Source organism: Alosa alosa, chromosome 8 (assembly GCF_017589495.1).
Source record: "Alosa alosa isolate M-15738 ecotype Scorff River chromosome 8, AALO_Geno_1.1, whole genome shotgun sequence".
In the NCBI taxonomy this organism is placed as follows: domain Eukaryota; kingdom Metazoa; phylum Chordata; class Actinopteri; order Clupeiformes; family Clupeidae; genus Alosa; species Alosa alosa.
Window position 1 is genome coordinate 10,016,559 of NC_063196.1, and position 17,613 is coordinate 10,034,171.

At 41.9% G+C, this 17,613-nt stretch overlaps 2 protein-coding genes and 1 long non-coding RNA gene across 4 annotated transcripts in view; 2 read left to right on the plus strand and 1 right to left on the minus strand.

Annotated features, from left to right (window-relative positions):
• hif1ab (hypoxia inducible factor 1 subunit alpha b) overlaps positions 1 to 6,478 on the plus strand; it is a 26,312-nt gene extending 19,834 nt beyond the window's left edge. The window contains exons 12-15 of the mRNA XM_048249862.1: positions 3,234 to 3,646; positions 3,867 to 3,972; positions 4,340 to 4,463; positions 4,734 to 6,478. Of these exons, the coding sequence (XP_048105819.1) occupies positions 3,234 to 3,646; positions 3,867 to 3,972; positions 4,340 to 4,463; positions 4,734 to 4,894 (804 nt within the window). The 3' untranslated portion in view covers positions 4,895 to 6,478. The remainder of the gene's footprint in view (positions 1 to 3,233; positions 3,647 to 3,866; positions 3,973 to 4,339; positions 4,464 to 4,733) is intronic.
• A 434-nt stretch (positions 6,479 to 6,912) lies between these two features.
• Positions 6,913 to 11,361, plus strand: snapc1a (small nuclear RNA activating complex, polypeptide 1a). The gene is made up of 11 exons (XM_048250930.1): positions 6,913 to 7,033; positions 7,106 to 7,244; positions 7,431 to 7,590; positions 7,924 to 8,064; positions 8,472 to 8,576; positions 8,884 to 9,027; positions 9,218 to 9,265; positions 9,729 to 9,791; positions 10,356 to 10,503; positions 10,849 to 10,911; positions 11,021 to 11,361. Exons 1-11 carry the CDS (start codon positions 7,024 to 7,026, stop codon positions 11,059 to 11,061), a joined length of 1,062 nt encoding a protein of 353 aa, XP_048106887.1. The 5' UTR covers positions 6,913 to 7,023; the 3' UTR covers positions 11,062 to 11,361.
• A 4,782-nt stretch (positions 11,362 to 16,143) lies between these two features.
• On the minus strand, positions 16,144 to 17,180 carry LOC125299672. Of its 2 annotated transcripts, none has more exons than XR_007194424.1 (2): positions 16,964 to 17,180; positions 16,144 to 16,296 (listed from the first exon to the last, which is right to left on the minus strand). It is a non-coding gene; the product is annotated as an uncharacterized LOC125299672 (long non-coding RNA). The 2 variants fall into 2 exon arrangements; XR_007194425.1 differs by lacking the exon at positions 16,964 to 17,180 and adding an exon at positions 16,394 to 16,953.
• Positions 17,181 to 17,613: the final 433 nt, after the last annotated feature.

Sequence of the window (17,613 nt, forward strand, 5' to 3'; positions counted from 1 at the left end):
TAGTCATCACTTGACACAAGCTTAGATGAACTGCTCTTCAAAATCTTCATTGCACTCGGTTCATGATGCTTAATGCTTTTACCATCTTCCAACATTTTCTTTCTGACTGTAATAGCCTTACATAATAGGCTTACATAATAACAGACATGTTGTTAACATTCAGATGGTTCTCAGTGGAGACACTGGAGCAGGGTAGGAATTTCACGGCGGCCACGACGGCCATGGCCATCGTTGCCCCTTGCGTTGGCCGTGATGCCCCTTTGAAAATCAGAGGTTTACAGGCCATTGTGGTCTTGGTGCCCCTTTTTTTCCAATATTCTGGTTTGCGTCCGACTAATAGCGTATTTTATTAGCCTATGGCCTGACAAAATAATCTTTTAGATTTACAGCGCAAATTAATGTGGTCTTTTACACAGTGGAGAAAGTGACAGTGTACGGCAAGAAAGAAAGTGCGTCCAGATTCAGATCACCCATTTTTCTCAGTTGAACTACTCGCGAAGTAGCCTACTCATCATACAGACATCACAAGTATCACATCACATGAAAGAGCTTTTTCTCATGTTTTAAACGATGTTAGCCGTTTGGTGAACGGTTCGCGAGACAAATAAATACTATGATTAAATTTAATCATAAATTAGGTTCTGCGCCTATCTCCCTACCCATTCATCTTGGTGGATTAGGCCTAGCCTACTTCACGAACCCTTCGTTCAAAACATGGCAAACCATATATCGTAAAATAAACAGCAGACCTTACCGAACACGAAGGTTTAAAGCAGTCCCCTGTACAGTTAGCCGTTCCAGAGTAATCCAGTTTTGAATTTGCAGCAAATTTCGACATGCATGCCAAATTTGGGCTTTAAGTTTCACAATGTGTTTAAATTTTATTACGTGATTTCATAACAGGCCAAATACAAAATCACTGTTACAAATATCGCCTAGATGTCGGTAAATATTAAAATCAAAGGATATACAGCTGACTACGAGTTTGTTAAAATAGCCTTAATGATCACAAAATGCTAAGCATGCATCTATTCTAGGCTATTTGAGTTTCTTAAAGCTGAGCTGTGCTTAAATTGTTCAATACATGATTTCATAACAGGCCAAATATAAAATAAATGTTAATTATAGCCTAGATATCTGTAAATATTAGATGATCAGATGATTTACAGTTCTATGTAATAGCCTATGTCATGTTTCATGTTTTTGTAATGTTTCATACAGTGATGCAGGTCTACTGCTGTGAATAGGCTAAATACAATTTTGATCATTTTTATAGCCTGTATACTGTAACTTTGGACTTGGTGCCCTGACATATAGCCTTTGTGCCCCCCACCAAATATGCCCAACTGAAGGCCAAGTGGCCTTGCCCCTAAAATGGTGAAATTCCAAGCATGCACTGGAGCGTCTAATGTTAAAACGCAATGAACTTTTGCATGATCCCCAAGCTACTCCCATGTCTCAGTGCTGTGTGACGGCAGTCGTTCGACTTGGGTTCAATTCCCAACCCACCATTGCGAGTCTGTGTCACTTTGGATAAAAGCGTCTGCGAAAAACCAGTCAACTTGAGCTTTAATCTTTAACTTCATGTTAAAGTTCAGTTCAGCATTCAATACCATAATACCACAACAACTCATCAGCAAACTGGACAAGCTAGGATTCAGTACCTCCCTCTGCAACTGGCTGCTGGACTTCCTGTTGCAGAGACCACAAGCAGTACGTGTCGGGGACAACACTTCAAGCACTCTGACCCTGAGGCGGGGGCCCCTCAAGGGTGTGTGCTCAGCCCCCTGCTCTTCACACTGCTAACACATGACTGTACAACCACTCACAGCTCCAACCATCTGGTGAAGTTTATGGACGACACAACACTGGTGGGCCTCATCACTAAGGGCGATGAGGCTCACTACAGAGAAGAAGTAGACCTGCTGGCTAAATGGTGCAAAGACAACAACCTCCTGCTAAATGTCAGCAAGACCAAGGAGATTGTTGTCAACTTTCAGAGAGGCCACAAACAACTGCCACCACTGTCCATCGGAGATGCTGTGGAGAGAGTGAGCAGCACAAAATTTCTGGGGGTACACATCAGCGGCGACCTCTCCTGGACCACCAACACAGCATCACTGGCTAAGAAAGCCCAGCAGCCTCTACTTCTTGCGCAAATTGAAGAAGGCAAGTGCCACACCTCCTGTCATGACTACATTCTACAGAGGGACCATTGAGAGCATCGTCTCCAGCAGCATCACAGTGTGGGGCGGAAGCTGCACAGATCAGAACAGGAAGACCCTCCAGCGCACTGTTAACACAGCTAAGAGGATCATTGGAGCACCACTCCCCTCCCTGCAGGACATTTACACCACCCGCCTCACACCCGCAAAGCACTAATGATTGTCAAGGATACAACCCACCCTGCACACAAACTGTTCAGCCTCCTGCCCTCTGGAAGCGGTACAGGAGCCTCGCTCGCACCACCAGACTGGCAAGTAGCTTCATCCACCAAGCAATCAGGATGCTGAACACTCTACCCACTCTCCCATCACTGACAGCCCCCACCAGCCTGCCAGGAACCCTGGGAAACTAGGATCCTGTCTACCCTAACCCCCTCCCCCCCCAACACCGCCCTGTGGAACTGCACTGTGACTTCGCGCAGCCCTAGCGTGTTGCTGCTTCACATCAAGCCTGATATACTTGAAATTACTGCATACTGCATATCAATGTAAATATACAGGTCACACAAGCACAAGTTTAAACTTCATGTAACTGTTAAGACTATATAAATATACAACACAACTACCTCTATTTTTTTTTATATATATGTCCTATATTTCTATTTTGATACATACATGTTCTATATTTCAGTCTTGCACTTTAATTTAATGTTTATTGTCTATGGCTATGTCTATAGTATGTCTATGTCTGTATTTAAAGCATGTCTATGTCTGCATGGGAAAGTAAGAAACGAAATTTCAATTCTTTGTATGACCAGTGCATGTAAAGAAATTGACAATAAAAGCCGACTTGACTTGACGACTTGACTTGACTTGACTTGAAGTCATAGAAGTGTCCCAACTGCGGGTTGGGAATTGAACCCAGGTCGACCGACGGCCCTCTCGCAGGTTCTCTGTTGTTAAGTCTGTGTCACTTTGGATAAAGCATCTGCTAAATACCTTTAACTTTAACGTCCATATGTCAGTGTTGAGAGGCAGGCCTCTAACATGCTCCCTGTGCTCTTGCAGGACATGTGTGATCTGGACCTGGAGATGCGTGCTCCCTACATCCCCATGGACGACGACTTCCAACTCCGCATCCCGTCGCCCCTGGAGACACTCCCGGTGGGCAACCTCCCCATGGCCGACATGAGCTCCATATTCCAGCCGCTGCCCTCCGACACCTCCTCCTCCTCGCCCTCTGCTTCTCCCTTCTCCTCCTCCTCCTCCCCCTCCCACTCCACCTGCTCCACCCCCGCCCCTTCTCCCGGTGTCAGGGTGGGGAGGCAGGAGCCCCTCTCTCCCGCGCCCCTGCACATGCTGGTAGAGGGCCAAAGCACCCCCAAATCCCCGCTGCGCGCAATGCATCTCCAGGACTCTGCCTCAGACGTGCAGGTGCGCAGCCTCCTAGACCGGCTCGAGGCCAGCAAACTCACCTCCAGGTAACGGCACAAAATGGTTGGTCAGACAAGGGTATTTAATCGACTTAATCGATTAATCGTCAATTATGACTTTTTTCATGTATTTGTTTTTCAGTTGAATTATGTTTAAAATTCATTTTTATTTATTGTTAATTGTTTAAAGTTTAGAAAATGGTTGATGTTTCCAAATTGTGGCACCTCCTATCTTCCCTTTGCTCAGTGGTTGCCATGTGTGTTTCAGAATGTCAGCGGTGGACCAGTCATTATCTCCAAAGATGCAGGCTCTGCAGAACAACCAACGCAAGCGCAAGCTGGAGACCACCACACTGGCCCAGGCAGTCGGACTGGTCAGTCTCTCTCTCTCTCTCTCTCTCTCTCTCTCTTTTTTTTTTTTTCTTTATACCACTCTCTCATACATTTACTTTTTTTTAATGTAAATTTTATTAAAGATGTGAGGCTTGTGATAAAAAAAAAACACAGATAAGTGGTTTCCTCAGGTTTAAATAGTGCTTTTCAAAGTAGGACAGGGAAGAGTGACTGAAGAGAGTGGACAGAGAGGTGGGGTGGGAGTGGGACTATGAAACGGCCGTGGTTTGGATTCAGAACTCATGCCCCTGTGAGCACTTGGACCCAAATGTGGTCTTAATGCTATTGCTAGCACCACAGCTACCACCCTTCCGTAGCATTCTGACATGGTCCTGTCTTCTCTCCCAGGGTGCTCTGCTGCAGAGTGTGGACAGCGCCTTAACAACAGAGTCTGGCAAGAGGGCCAAAGTGTTAGAGGTAAAGGGCTCCAGTGTGCTCGGCGGGAACAAGACCATCCTCATTCTGCCCTCTGGTGAGTGAAACTTGAACAAAAGCACAACAATTCAACAACAAATTGCTTCACCTGTATGGTGCTGTTTTAGACCTATCCAGGTGAACTCCGTCATAGTTATGCACACAGATATAAGTTGATGGCCATCAACTAGATTGGTGGTACCAACAGACTCGTACACAGAGCAAACCTCATACCTTAATAAACTTTGCTGTGATTTCTGTACATTTCGAGGAAAGTAAAGTGACTGGTGTAACTGACTCACTGTCTCTTCCTCTCTCTTTCTCTCAGACGTGGCGAGTCGTCTGCTAAGCAACTCGCTGGAGGCGGGCGTAGCAAATGGCCTGCCTCAGCTGACACGTGACGACTGCGAGGTCAACGCGCCCATCCAGGACCGCCACCACCTGCTCCAGGGAGAGGAGTTGCTGCGGGCGCTTGATCAAGTCATTTGATTGCTCTCCTGCCCCCTCTCCCTCTCTCTCTCTCTCTCTCTCTCTCTCTCTCTCCTGGCAATACAGGACACCTCCACAACTCCCACCCTCCTACCCGCCCTAGAACTGTGCCCCAGATAGCAACCCCCCCTCCCTCCTTCCCATCTTTCTATTTATATTTTCTATACACAGTTCTTCTTACACGCCTGGCAAATGACTTGCTACTTCTGTAATTGTTCAGACCCATCCCCACCATTCCTACCACCCCTACTCCCATGTCCCTCAAACCCACATCCAATCCTACCCTCCATGCGCGCACACACACACACGTCTCCCAGAGGGAATCAGAATGTAGAGGGCACGATTGCCTCCTGATTGTGGAGACCCAAAGGGTCAGGGATGTGGTGTGTTTGTGTGTGTATGTGTGTGTTTTTGTAAATGTGTGTTAATGGCGTTGCACAGTGGCATCCAACTCAACCGAAGAGTTTTTTCAAAAAACACATGTCCAGAGCACACACCTCTCACATGGTGACCACCTCCCCAAAGATGCCCCTCCCCACTCTCCTTACCCCCAACCCCCATCCAAAATAAAACAATGTCCCTTGTTCTCAAGCAGTGTGTTGCTACAGTCGCACAATTATCTATTTTCTTAAAGAAAGACAAAAACAAACAAAAGCAAAGGATACCAGCAGTCCATGCAATATACAAAAAAAGGATTGTAAAGGATGATTACTTTTAATGGAAGATTTGAACAATTTATATTTTCTCTCTGTCTGTCTTGTCTCGTTTTACTTTGTTGGCATTGATGTTTTTCAGTGTTCTTCTGTAGCAGTTTAATGTTAAGTTTTTTTTTTTTTTTTTTTTTTTTTTTATGTATGCCAACATGCTACTCTAAGGTTTTTTAAAAAAAGAAAACATTTTACCATGTCGCTTTCCATTCATAATCTTGTTCCATCATTGCGGTCCAGTTCACAGAGATGCACGAGTGGACCGTTCAAAGATTAAATCGCAGAATTAGGTTTGGCAAAAAAATGGCAATGTAAACTGACTGTTAAAGGGAAATCAAGAGTCACCCCAAACCATAGAGGGTAAAAGGCGATACCCCTTTTCCCAGTTGGTGAGTTAGGCAATGCGTCATAAACACACATTTTGGGGATAGTTTAGAATTCCCAACTCTATTTGTAATAGATGTCTAGAAGGCTTGTTTTTGTTTTTTGCAATCATGTTTTATTAGGGTGCATTGTAACAGGTTTGTTGATGTGTTAGACTTTGTCAGCGTATATGAATATATATCAATCGTACAAAAAGGCAACTCCGCTACCATCTTTTCACCTTATTCATTACAGTTCTCGGGCAGATAAAAATGCATGTATCAAGACAATTTCTTTCCTACTGTGTGCTCATCAAGATCATCTTGTAAGTAACAATGTTAGCGTTGTTAACTGCAGCTAGATAATTTTGTCTTTTCATATTTTAGAAATGCTGTTTTCCTCTGTGATTCATCATATTGTAAGCCTTTGTTTTAATTCATCTCTGCACCCGTATTCTCTTAACACTAAATGTATCGTTTATTGCATCATCAGTAAAGGACAATTGTGGACCAGACTGGTTGTTGGTGTGACTTTATTTTTGTCATGTTCCTGGTGTTTATATAATAGATAACCCCAAATACCTCAATTCTGAAAAAAATATATATTTCAGCATCATACATCATGTTCCAGAAGTAAAATGTTCATTGGCTGGAATCATTTGAGGAAGTGCAACCATATGGGTCCGAGCCACTTGATTGGTTTACTACCTCTTCACAGAACAAGGGCTGTAGACAACATAGATAGAAGAAAGCTACCGCATTGGGCTCCATTGCTAATGCATAGTTTGATATAGGTTGGAATATTGATTCCAAGTCTTCTGCTGAAGCTAAACTTTAAGAAAAAAATATTCCCATTTCTGCAGCTAACCAAATGCTATGCTCTGGCCTAAAAAAGGGGGGAATAGAAACTCCAGTAACCAACTGGTCTGAAAATGTTTTATCCTAGTAACACACCTGATGACAATTAGACTCTCCTAAAGGCTTGAATCTGAAACAGGTGGTAACCAAGGGTACTAACGGAACGTGTTGGCAAGTTAGACCTCGACAGGAGTCCGACACCATGCCAGAGGGTAAGATGACGGTATAAGCCAAAAATAATCCAATTTAAATAACTCCACTGATATCCTGATCGTGTTTCCTAGTAAAGAACAACGACCACTACTTGGCACCTTTGAAAGAAGACTTTGAGGAACTCTTGGCACGTTTCAAGCAGACAGAAAGTGTCCGATATGAGCATTTCTCTGCAATTTGGGGAGACATGAACTTCTCATCTATCAACTAGTAAGATGGCATTGCAAATATCCACAGGTGTTCTAAAATAGTTATCTAAAGAGTCTATAAAACTGAACTGGATTGCTGGAAATGTATTCAAACATATCTAATGCCTAATTGATGTAGCCCACCTGTTGTAAATCACCTCTCTAGTCGTAATTGTCCTAACTCTTATCTGCCCATCTGTCTGTGTAGTGGCCTACCTCGAGCTTTTGATAAGAGGCACTTCTCCAGATCAGCGTTAACGGCAGCCTATGATTACCTTCTGCCTCCTTACAACTTCCAGATCAGGGTGGGGGGACTCTACCTTCTTTATGGCCTGTATAACACACAGCTGGCCTGGCCTCGAGAAAAGGTGCTTGCCATAGAGTCGGACACCACATTATATACATTACACCTTACATGTACATTCCATTTATTTATATAGCAGAAGCTTTTGCCTTAGGTGATTTGCAGTGCAGTATTGATATACATTTTCATCAGTGTTGTTTCCCTGGGTAACCTTGACCCATGACCTTGAAATTGTTAGCATGTTGCTCCTCCAGCAATACCATGCTGACTGTAGTGAGTGATGCTCTTCTCTTGTTTACATATGTACATACTTTTACACACTTTTTTTTGTTTAAAAAATAGAATAAGGGCCACACACTGACCAGGATTAAACATGTCTTTTTGTATGTGTGTCAAGATCTGTGTAGCTCTGAAGGATTGGGGTGACATTCAGAAGTTTATCCAGAATGCGTGGGAAGGACAGCACTTGGATGTGATCTACATATACTGGAAGCTAATGTCTTCGAAGGCCTTCTTATACAGTGCTATGCCTGTTCCAGTATGTTCTGCTTGTTATCTCAAGCTGAACCTTTCCCTCCTGGTCATAAATGCTTCTAACACCATCTTGATTAGATAAACAAAATGTCTCTTTTGAAGTGAAAAGGACATTGTGGAATGTTGACATCTTTTAATTTTGATTTTTGTGCATTCTTAAAATGGGGTGAACACAACCTTTTATTCAGTGAAGGCCACATTGACATTAAAAACAAAACATTTTAGTGTTTTAGCTACATACCCAAAGCACTTTAAGGAGAGGGGGGTTGTATGTGTAATATGGATATGTAATACTCACCAGGGTGATGTAACATTGAACAATTACAATACAATGTGTACACTATTTGTTTCCCTATGTTTCTCCTAATAACTAAGTCCAGTGGTCACCCTAATTATCTATTTAACCTGCAGTTGACTTTCCAAAAGAGGTGCCCCATCTCGAAGCAACAAGAGCAAGAATTGCCCACAGAGCGCCCTGAACGAGTGAAGACCTTGTTCTTGTCAAATACCACCAGGGTAAGGTCCTTCATTCAAAACCATCTCTGTCAGCTTATTTAAACACCCTTATTCTCTTTGTCAATGCAACCCACTGGGAGGCCAACTGCATAGGCCTACAAACATTTGTTAACACTCTCCCAAACACAATCAGGTAAAAACGTCAATTAGCTGAATTAGGTGTGCTGCTAGCATGGTGGTTGGTGGTGGTAGGCTGGTGATCCTTGTGATCCCTTAAAGGGGTGGATTACAGAAATGTTGACTGAGAATGGCAGCTGTTCTATTATTGTGCCTTTACATTAGCTTGTGAGTGATTGATTGAATGCAGGAGATGAAGCACATCCAGGACCGCTATGAGAAAATGAAGGAGGCCTTGTCCTTGACCTCCACTGTGAATGCCACTCAGCGGGACGTGGTCAAGCGAATACAGGACTACGCCCAGAGCCTGGAGCAGGGGGAGCTCTCCAGAAATGTGAGCTGCAGTCAGTGATTCCGAATTGTGCTATTAGTGCATTATCTCTGTCATGGATATTTTTCTCATTCAGTAGCATTTTGGCATCTCTTGTTTTTACTTTGCCTGCACAGCACATTGTCCACAAAAAATGCCCGTCCTTAATCTCTAAACAACAATCTGATGCTGCCTTCTTCTTTCCTGTAACTAGGCCAGCAAAGATTGCGATGATTCTGCAGAAGTCTCAGAGAGGGAAGAGGCGAGTCAGACACCCAGATTGACATCGCTTCTTCCGAGGAACACAACTCCTCTAGTTTCCTCTCAAATCATTGTGCAGGCCTAGTGGTGATAGATCTGTGTATTTCTTAGAAAATAAGTGTTTTAACCAACATCATAGCTGACTGTGTGGTGATATTTATCAGATTTTTGTGTAGCTTTTCTTATGCAGATTTTTGCTCTGCTCACTGTGGGACATTAGGGAACACATAGCTTTTGGGTCAAGTATCAACTCTAAGCAAATCCCCATGCAACTTGAATGCAAGGAAATGCCAGCTGTAATTCCTATTCTTATTGGAAACTATGCTAGTTACAAGTGAGACTTTCTGACTGTATCATAGTGTTTTAATTATGAGAACCTTGAAAGTTGCATCTGATCCGGATAAAACCTGTACATCTCCACAATCCTGTAAATTGACTTTGTATGTTCTTTCCCCTTATTTTAGTCTTCAAAGCGAGCACTGCTGCTTGCTTCCATCAAGTCCAAGTCATATGGCCTCCTCACACAGGTAGGAGACAGCCCAACACCCCACTGTGTTCATGCTGTAGAAGCCTGCAAAAATACTGGCATCAAAACTCAATCTTGGATTTCTGCATTACTGTTAGTAATGACCTATGAAGAAGAATTTGGCCTACAAGTGGCTGAATCTAAACTAGTTTTAATTGGTAAGAGAGGTTAATGTGCCTTCACCAGGACAGGATGTGGTAATGACAGCCTGATGAAGGCTTAGTGTTTATATGCGTTGGTGTTTTTTTTTTTTTTTTTTAATGATACAGTAAATAAAAATGCTTTATAAGCTCGATGGTGTTTTAAGCCCCCACCACTGACTTCAAGGCAGCGCTGCGACTGTTGACTTCAAGGCGCCTAACCTTAACCCTGACCCTAACCCTTGCCTAACCCTAGTGCCTTCCATGCAGCACTGCCTGGAAGACGACGTTGGGGGCTTAAAACACCATAAAACGCTCTTTAACTCTTCTGAGTACCTGGTTTTGGAATTTGTCACCTTTAACATACATTTTTTTTTAATTGCGTTTATGGGTATAGTTTTAATGGGTGTTGGTATCTCCTGCAGGCATCTAAGTCCCGCCGTCACCGTCAGGTAGAGTGTGGTGCAACAAGCCCCTCACCCGACCCTTACGCAGAGTTTTATGCCAACGGCAAGCGACGTCACCTTTCCCTGAAAAGACGGACCTGCAGAGCCCTTGGAGAGAGTCCTACAAGTAAAGCAATTGCTGGCATATCTTACTGCTGTGTGGTGGTTGAGTATGGAGTGTATAGTGCTGTGCTGACAATTTAGTGGCATGATCAGATTAAAATCTACTTTAAATTCAAAGCTTCACATTAAGATGGCAATATACTGTGGGCATCATGTGTGGTAGACTTTCCCAGTTTGAAGTCAAGCTGGACACAGGAACTTCATACTGGTAATCTACGTTTTGAGCATACAACAGGTGTAGTTTCATTTTGTTCAGGTGATTTGTAATTGACAAGACTATTGCACTCCTTTGGTAGTTAATGAACCATTGTTCATGTGTAATGGATAAGTGTTTCCCATTCTTTTTCAGAGACGGAGGATGACCCAAAGAAACACTGGCTCTTGTCCGTTGCTGAAAACGACCGGGGATGTTGTAAGAAATCCTTCCTGTCCTGACATTTGACATGTCCCCATTGTTGTTTGTTATTGCAATGCAGAAATGTTTGCTATACATCCATATCTTTCTATGTTTGTGTTTTCAGGGAAACGAAGGTCGAAGAGGAGCAGATTCAAGTGGAATTAAATCGGGTGAAACATCATAGAAAACATATTTTTGACAATGTAGGTGTTAGAGTGAGATTTATGTCTAAAATAATTACATAACACCATCTTTATTTGTACAGTTTAAGTTTTTTTATGTTGGTTGGTGTACTTATGCTTTCCTATGTTGGTTTTTTTAATAAAGTTTGTTTGTGCTGTGTTGCACACTCTAAATTATGTTTGGCTTTGTATGACAACACACTGAACACTGCTTTCCCCAGACATGAGTTAAGCCTTGTCCTAGACCATCTATGTAGATCTTCATTAAATTTCTCTCATAGTCTTGACTTAATCCATGTTGGGTAAACTGGCCCCAACTGTTTCAAGTCACTAGATGTTTTGGTAGGTATATGGCTATGGTATGGTGTGGTACCATAGTTATGTTATGGGCATTAATAGTCACTACATTATAGTGTAAATGTCTGGTCAACAGCCACTTAATAGTTTTACATGTACAGCAGTAGAGACTTAAACATATATCCACTGGTGGATCGGTATCATTGTTAAAACAATTATCTTTTTTAACAGACAGTGTGCAACTTTCTGAAGCATATCTTTTGACCAACTAACCAGCAAAGGCATTCATGAATTTGTGGTTTGTGCATTTATAACCATTCATTGTTGGTAGCAAAACTGCTGTTTTAAACCATATATCTGCAAAGTATCAACTAATGCATGAAGAATGTTTTACATAGAGTCTGAGAGACAAGCTTTTGTAACAAACCTTGAGCATAACGTTAATGATTATGTTGTCTTTTTTTGAAGTGGAGTGTTTATTAGTCCACTGGGCACTGAGAGAACAGCATGTCCCCGATGTGATCAGTGGAGAATAAAGGGTTTGCTTAAGAGTCGTCATGCTCCTTTTTCACTTGGGAGTCAGGAAGGAAGGGCGTCTAGGTGTTAGTGGTGCGGCAGGAAGCTGTCTGGTGTGTGTGTGTGTGTAAGTTACGACTGTGTATGTGTGTTAGGTGGGTGAAATAAGATGTAAGAAATGGGTGTTTGAGACAATGAGACCCCACCACTCATGCATTGCTTCCATTTTAACAGTTTAACTTCATGATGACCAAGTTTCCAACCTGTTTGATAAAAGCAAACAATGACATATCCCCCAGCTCGTTGCATGTGGTGTTTGACTCCAGCAGATGGCAGTATTACAGTGTCCATAGATTCTCATGAATGTTCTGCCACATCAACATGAGGCCCTGCAGTAACAGTCATCATCACAACATGGCTGTCCCATTGACCCCATAGTATTTCATTGCTCTCATAAATAACTACATCTATAGTTTCTTTCACAACATGTCGTGTAAACATCTTTTTTTATGAATTTGTTCCACAGTTTCGTCAGTTCAGATTCTGAGCACCTTCCCGAGAGAAAAGGTTTTATCCAAAGTAACAGACTGGCATGATTTGGGCATAACCTGTGCCAGACGTTTCTAGGCAGCAGCACTACCTCTTGTCCTCTAACATGCCCCATACTGTGGTTTGCCATGGCCCACTTATACCATGCCATGCTCCACGGGTTCTGCTCCAAAAAGGTAGAATTCAATAACATCTACCAGCCACTGACAACTAAATGGTAAAATGAACCAGGTACTCTTAGAGTAGATCATTATTTTATGTCTGAAAACTAACTTTGGCTGGTGCTGGTTTTCATCCCTGGAATGTCGTGTCCAGTTATGGAAAGTAATCAATTGCTGAATGTCAGAGTCTGCCTGTTGATGAAGTCTAAAATAGTGAGGTACAGGAGTCAAATAATTAACTGCCTTATCCAACCCTGCACTAGTGATAACAATTATACCTCCCAACTCTGGAAACACTGAACATGCATCTGTATCTGTTTTAATTATTGTGCATAGCTACAGTACTTGCATGTCTCTATGTATGTATGTATGTTTTGTATGTTTCCGTTTATGTGGTCAGTATGTCTGTATGTATTTATGTTTCTGTGTTTTGTATACCCGTTTTGTAATATGTACGTGTACTTTTTATCTGGACCTTGAGTCTGTAGAAACAACAACAACAAAAAAAGTATTGATCCCCTTGCCTCTTTCAAAACCTTGTTGTTGGCTGATTGATTTCTCAGCTGATATCCTTTCAGTGTTATCAAAACAAGCAGGATGTGTCTCATGACCAAGTCCTCTGGCCTCAAAAAGACCTGGTTTGTTGTTTCTGCTTCACACAATGTGAGGAGCATGTAGGTAGGCTTACAGTTGTGCATACTGGCACTTTTTGTACATAATGGCACGTTACCTAACAAAATATTCTTTTGATTTTTTTTCTCCCCCAAGTATGGTGGTGGTGCGGATTCGTTTCCTCCCCTCCCTTTACTTGCCCTTACAAACACGCCAACATTGGTTTTATTAATGAGCCATTCAGGCTTTGATCTGGGCTTCTCCCTCTTCTCCGCTGCATGATAAACCTTTGCTCTTTGATCACAGTAAGGCCAGACCCCCACTCCAGGCACTCCAGCCTTTTTCTAGGTTCTCTGCAGCCCTTCAGCTCCCTCCCCGTTGGTGTGTGAGGTTTCTCTCGGGAGTCGGAGCTTGGAGAAGTTGGGATAAGGAGGAGAGGAGAAATGGGAGTAAGCCCTTTTGGAAAGGCTATGGAATGGAATTCCAGATAGAAATCCATGTTCAAAGAGTATAGATCAGCTGTGATGACATTTATTCTATCCAAACAGATGAATCCCATGCAGAGACATTGTTATTATTAGGGAGCTCTAGCCAAGAATTGTACACAGTATTTCTCGGAATAATTAGCCATGGATTGATGCATAATAAGCAAAGAGCATAATTTTCGGTGTAGGTTTGTTGTGTTAAAAACCTGGCAAACATGTAATTTGTAGTGTCTGTCTATCAATATGAACAGCAAAGCACATTGTTTAGATATTAGTTTCTCAGAATATACAATATTACAGTAAGTGTTTTTCACACTGCCAATGCTATCAAGGAGAAATGGTGGTCAGAACAGAGGACCAGCATGTCAGCACTAGCCTGATTTCCCTCCCACTCACTGCGCACATTCCCCAAAAAATCCCAGTTTGAGACTTAAGCATATTGATTTGAATAGGGACTCAAATACATACTTTCTATAGCTATATCAACAGTGAATCTTAAAGATATACAAAGTTCTATCCAGACATATTAAAGCCCATTTGAACACACTCCTGCGTGTGCTGGTTAATTAGTGATGCATAAACACCCCTGTAGATAGAGACCCCAACCCCCCCTGCTGTGGGGCCCTCTGGTAACCACCCGCTAGCCTCCACTGAAATGCAGACCTTGGAGAAACATAAACAACATGATGTTTGAACAAACATGATGTTCCCTGCAAGAATGGAGAGACTGCTACCAGTAGCCATGCAGAGTTTTACTAGCCCAAGATCTTTAGCACCAAAGAAGCGAAGGGCACCTCCACCCACTCCCCGTTTAGAAGGATCTCTTAAGCAGCAACCTCTTAGTTCATTTTCTCAGCCGGCATATAGCATGGAATGTGCAGTGGAAAATACAGATGGCAGCAGCAGGGGACAATTATATGATGACTGTATTGCATGATATTCTCAGGGTCCCTGCAATATAAATGGTACTGACAGTAGTTTTGAGAACATGCCGGGACCCAGTAAGCCCATGACATTCTCTATTCCTGTATTGACAAGAAATAGAACACAAATGCATCAAGCTTATAGGGTAAACCAGGGCCATATAAAGGTAGAGTTGCGACAATGGGTGTTCAAAATTCGTTAAGGTCATGTACGTGGTTTATGTAAACTTCAAAAAGTTCCCGGAAGTGATTGACAATGGATTAGAATGCATAAGTTACTGTTCAACGAGAGACAGAGCCACAATTTTGGGTAATTGACAGACAATAAATGCTATACAGTAAAATAAATTGATATACAGTATTTATAACACAATTATTGTGTAAACTGTGTAGTTATCCTACCATTACAACAATATTAAATTAAATTCCAGACCAGCCTGCTAAATATCGGAAGGTGACCTTTTTTTCTCTTAGCCTATGTGTCACTTAATATTAATTTCTGTACAAAACCAAGACGGGAGATTCTTTAGAAAACGCAATAGCATAAGTGTAGCCTAGGCTTATCTAAATTATCGTTATAAAAAAAATGACCTAGTACTTGACTCAAGAGCTGTAAATGGTGTTTTTGAGACTGCGTGTAGCCTACAAAAGCGCATGGAGATTTTAATTTTGCAACGAGAAACTGTAACACAGCTAGTCTAAGTCTAACATTAACTTGTTTGAGTTTTCTCCCCAACGTTTTCTCTGGTAGTTCTTCACTGATCTGAGATAATGAGCGAACTACCTTAAGTAAAACGTGATATAGGCCTAGTCCTTGATAAATATAACCAGGCTATGATCTCATAAACAGCATTTTGTCACCGTTTGTCATTCACCGTGCTGTACAGCATTAAGATGCTAGGCTAAGAGCTTGAGATTCAGAGAACCTGCATGGTTGTCAGAAAATAGTTTGATCAGTGATCATGCATATCAGCGCAAGCTTGGTTTGAAACTGGTTTCTAGGGATGGGGTTTACACGATCCTTCACTGGGCTAGTGTCTGCTGTGTTATATGACCGTGCTGAGGCTAACAGCTGCAGCTCCCTCAAATCTATATAGGTTCTCATGCATATTAGGCTAGCTTTTGCCAATGAAAATGAATGCAACATAAAAAAAACAGTAGGCTACTGCTCCTAACTGAAGAAACGTTTAGGGTAGAGTGGGGTGAGTTGTGCCAGTTTTTACTTAAAGTGACTTTAAAGGGAGGCCATGATAGTAATGCTTCCAACTACAATATGAACATATTTCAGGATGTGGTGCATCTCTGGGAACAATCACTTTCAATCTGAAATATAGAATTTAAGAGATAGCTTTCTGAAAAAAAGTGGTCTTGTGGCACAACTTGCCCCCGGTGCGGGGTAAGTTGTGCCTTTGAAGAGAATGCATTGGGGTAAATTGTGCCATCGATTATTGAAGTAAAACAGTATATTTTGATCTCAGACACTGTAATGCTTTAAAAGCTAGACAAATTCAATACAAAATTACTCATTTAAGGTTTATTTAAAGTTATTTTACAACATCAAAGGCCAATTTTCTACAAGCCTATTGTGCCACACGAGCACATCAATTAAAGGTCATTTTCCATTGTCACACTAGTTTCATCCATGTTGTAGATCTTGTGTGGAGGGAAGTCATACCTGAAATGAGATTAAAGTTTTGTTGATCAGAGAAGTTTACAGCAGATTTAGGTGGTTGGATGTGGTTGTGTAGATGTAACTCTGCCACTGCTACTACCTAGAGATGATGTTCCCCCTCTCCTTCCCAGGCTTCCTGGTCAGTGTGTGTGTGTGTGAAGTTCACAGCATTTCATGGGACTTAGACCATGAAACATTACTCCTAGTGCCTTTATATGTTCTTCCAGCTCCTTCTCCGTACAGTATGCCCTGCCTGTCTTCCTCTTATAACTCTGTGGCATGATGGTATACTTCTATTTTTGGTCTAAAATTAAGAATGTCACATAGATTTAGTGATAAAATGTAAGAATAAAATGCACAATTACAATAAAATAATATGTTTAAAACATTATTTATAAGTGGGGGTGAGTTGTGCCACTGGCACAACTTAACCCAGGCCCTTGGGCACAAATCACCCCAACCCCACCATTTTGGAAAAAATGCATCATCCATCAGATTTGAGCTAACATCATGCTGTAGACTCATAATGTAGCTTACCAAAGCACTAAAACATGTGTGAAATGTTTCAAACTTGTCTATAACTGTTTTGACACAACAATCAAAAAAACATGATCATAGAAATTTTACTTTGAAAGGCAAAAAACAGTTCTTTTAACTTAAATGTGCTTACCTCTCATGCAATGAGGCTCTCTTCTCTGCAGGATGATTGAAATGGCTGAGTCTTCAAAAATGTGTGGTCACATGGCCAATTTCTTCTATAGTTTCCTAGAAATAGGGGGTGGCACAACTTCCCCACTGGCACCAATCACCCCACTCTCCCCTACGTTACTGTAAGGAAATTATTATTATCATTGTATAACCATTTGTGTAAGCAGAAATATGGTTGTGCTGAGTTCTAAGAACAGAGAGTTCAAGTTAAATGTTGTTGTGCTGAGTTCTAAGAACAGAGGACAAGCACCCTGTCTGCGTGTGTGTGTGGGTGAGATAAGAGTATGTCACAATGAAGTCGCTATGTCTTGCTTCCTATTTTCTGTGTGCATCTGTACAATAAAAGACACAGCTTTTGGGCTGCAGAGTCAGAGACTGATGGTGTGAGGAATTCTTCCTTACATTAGCAGGCTCTCCTCTTGGTACCAGAGTTTGTGGGCAAAGCCATACTACGTGTTGTGGTTCTTGTATCTATATGTTGGGGTTAAATTCCCTGACAGTTACCAACAATGTTAACAACAAACAGCTTCACTGCTGCAAACAAAGTTGGCTATATGCTTATAACGAACCAGCTAGCCTTGTGATAACAAAATCTTTACCGTTTAGTCCACT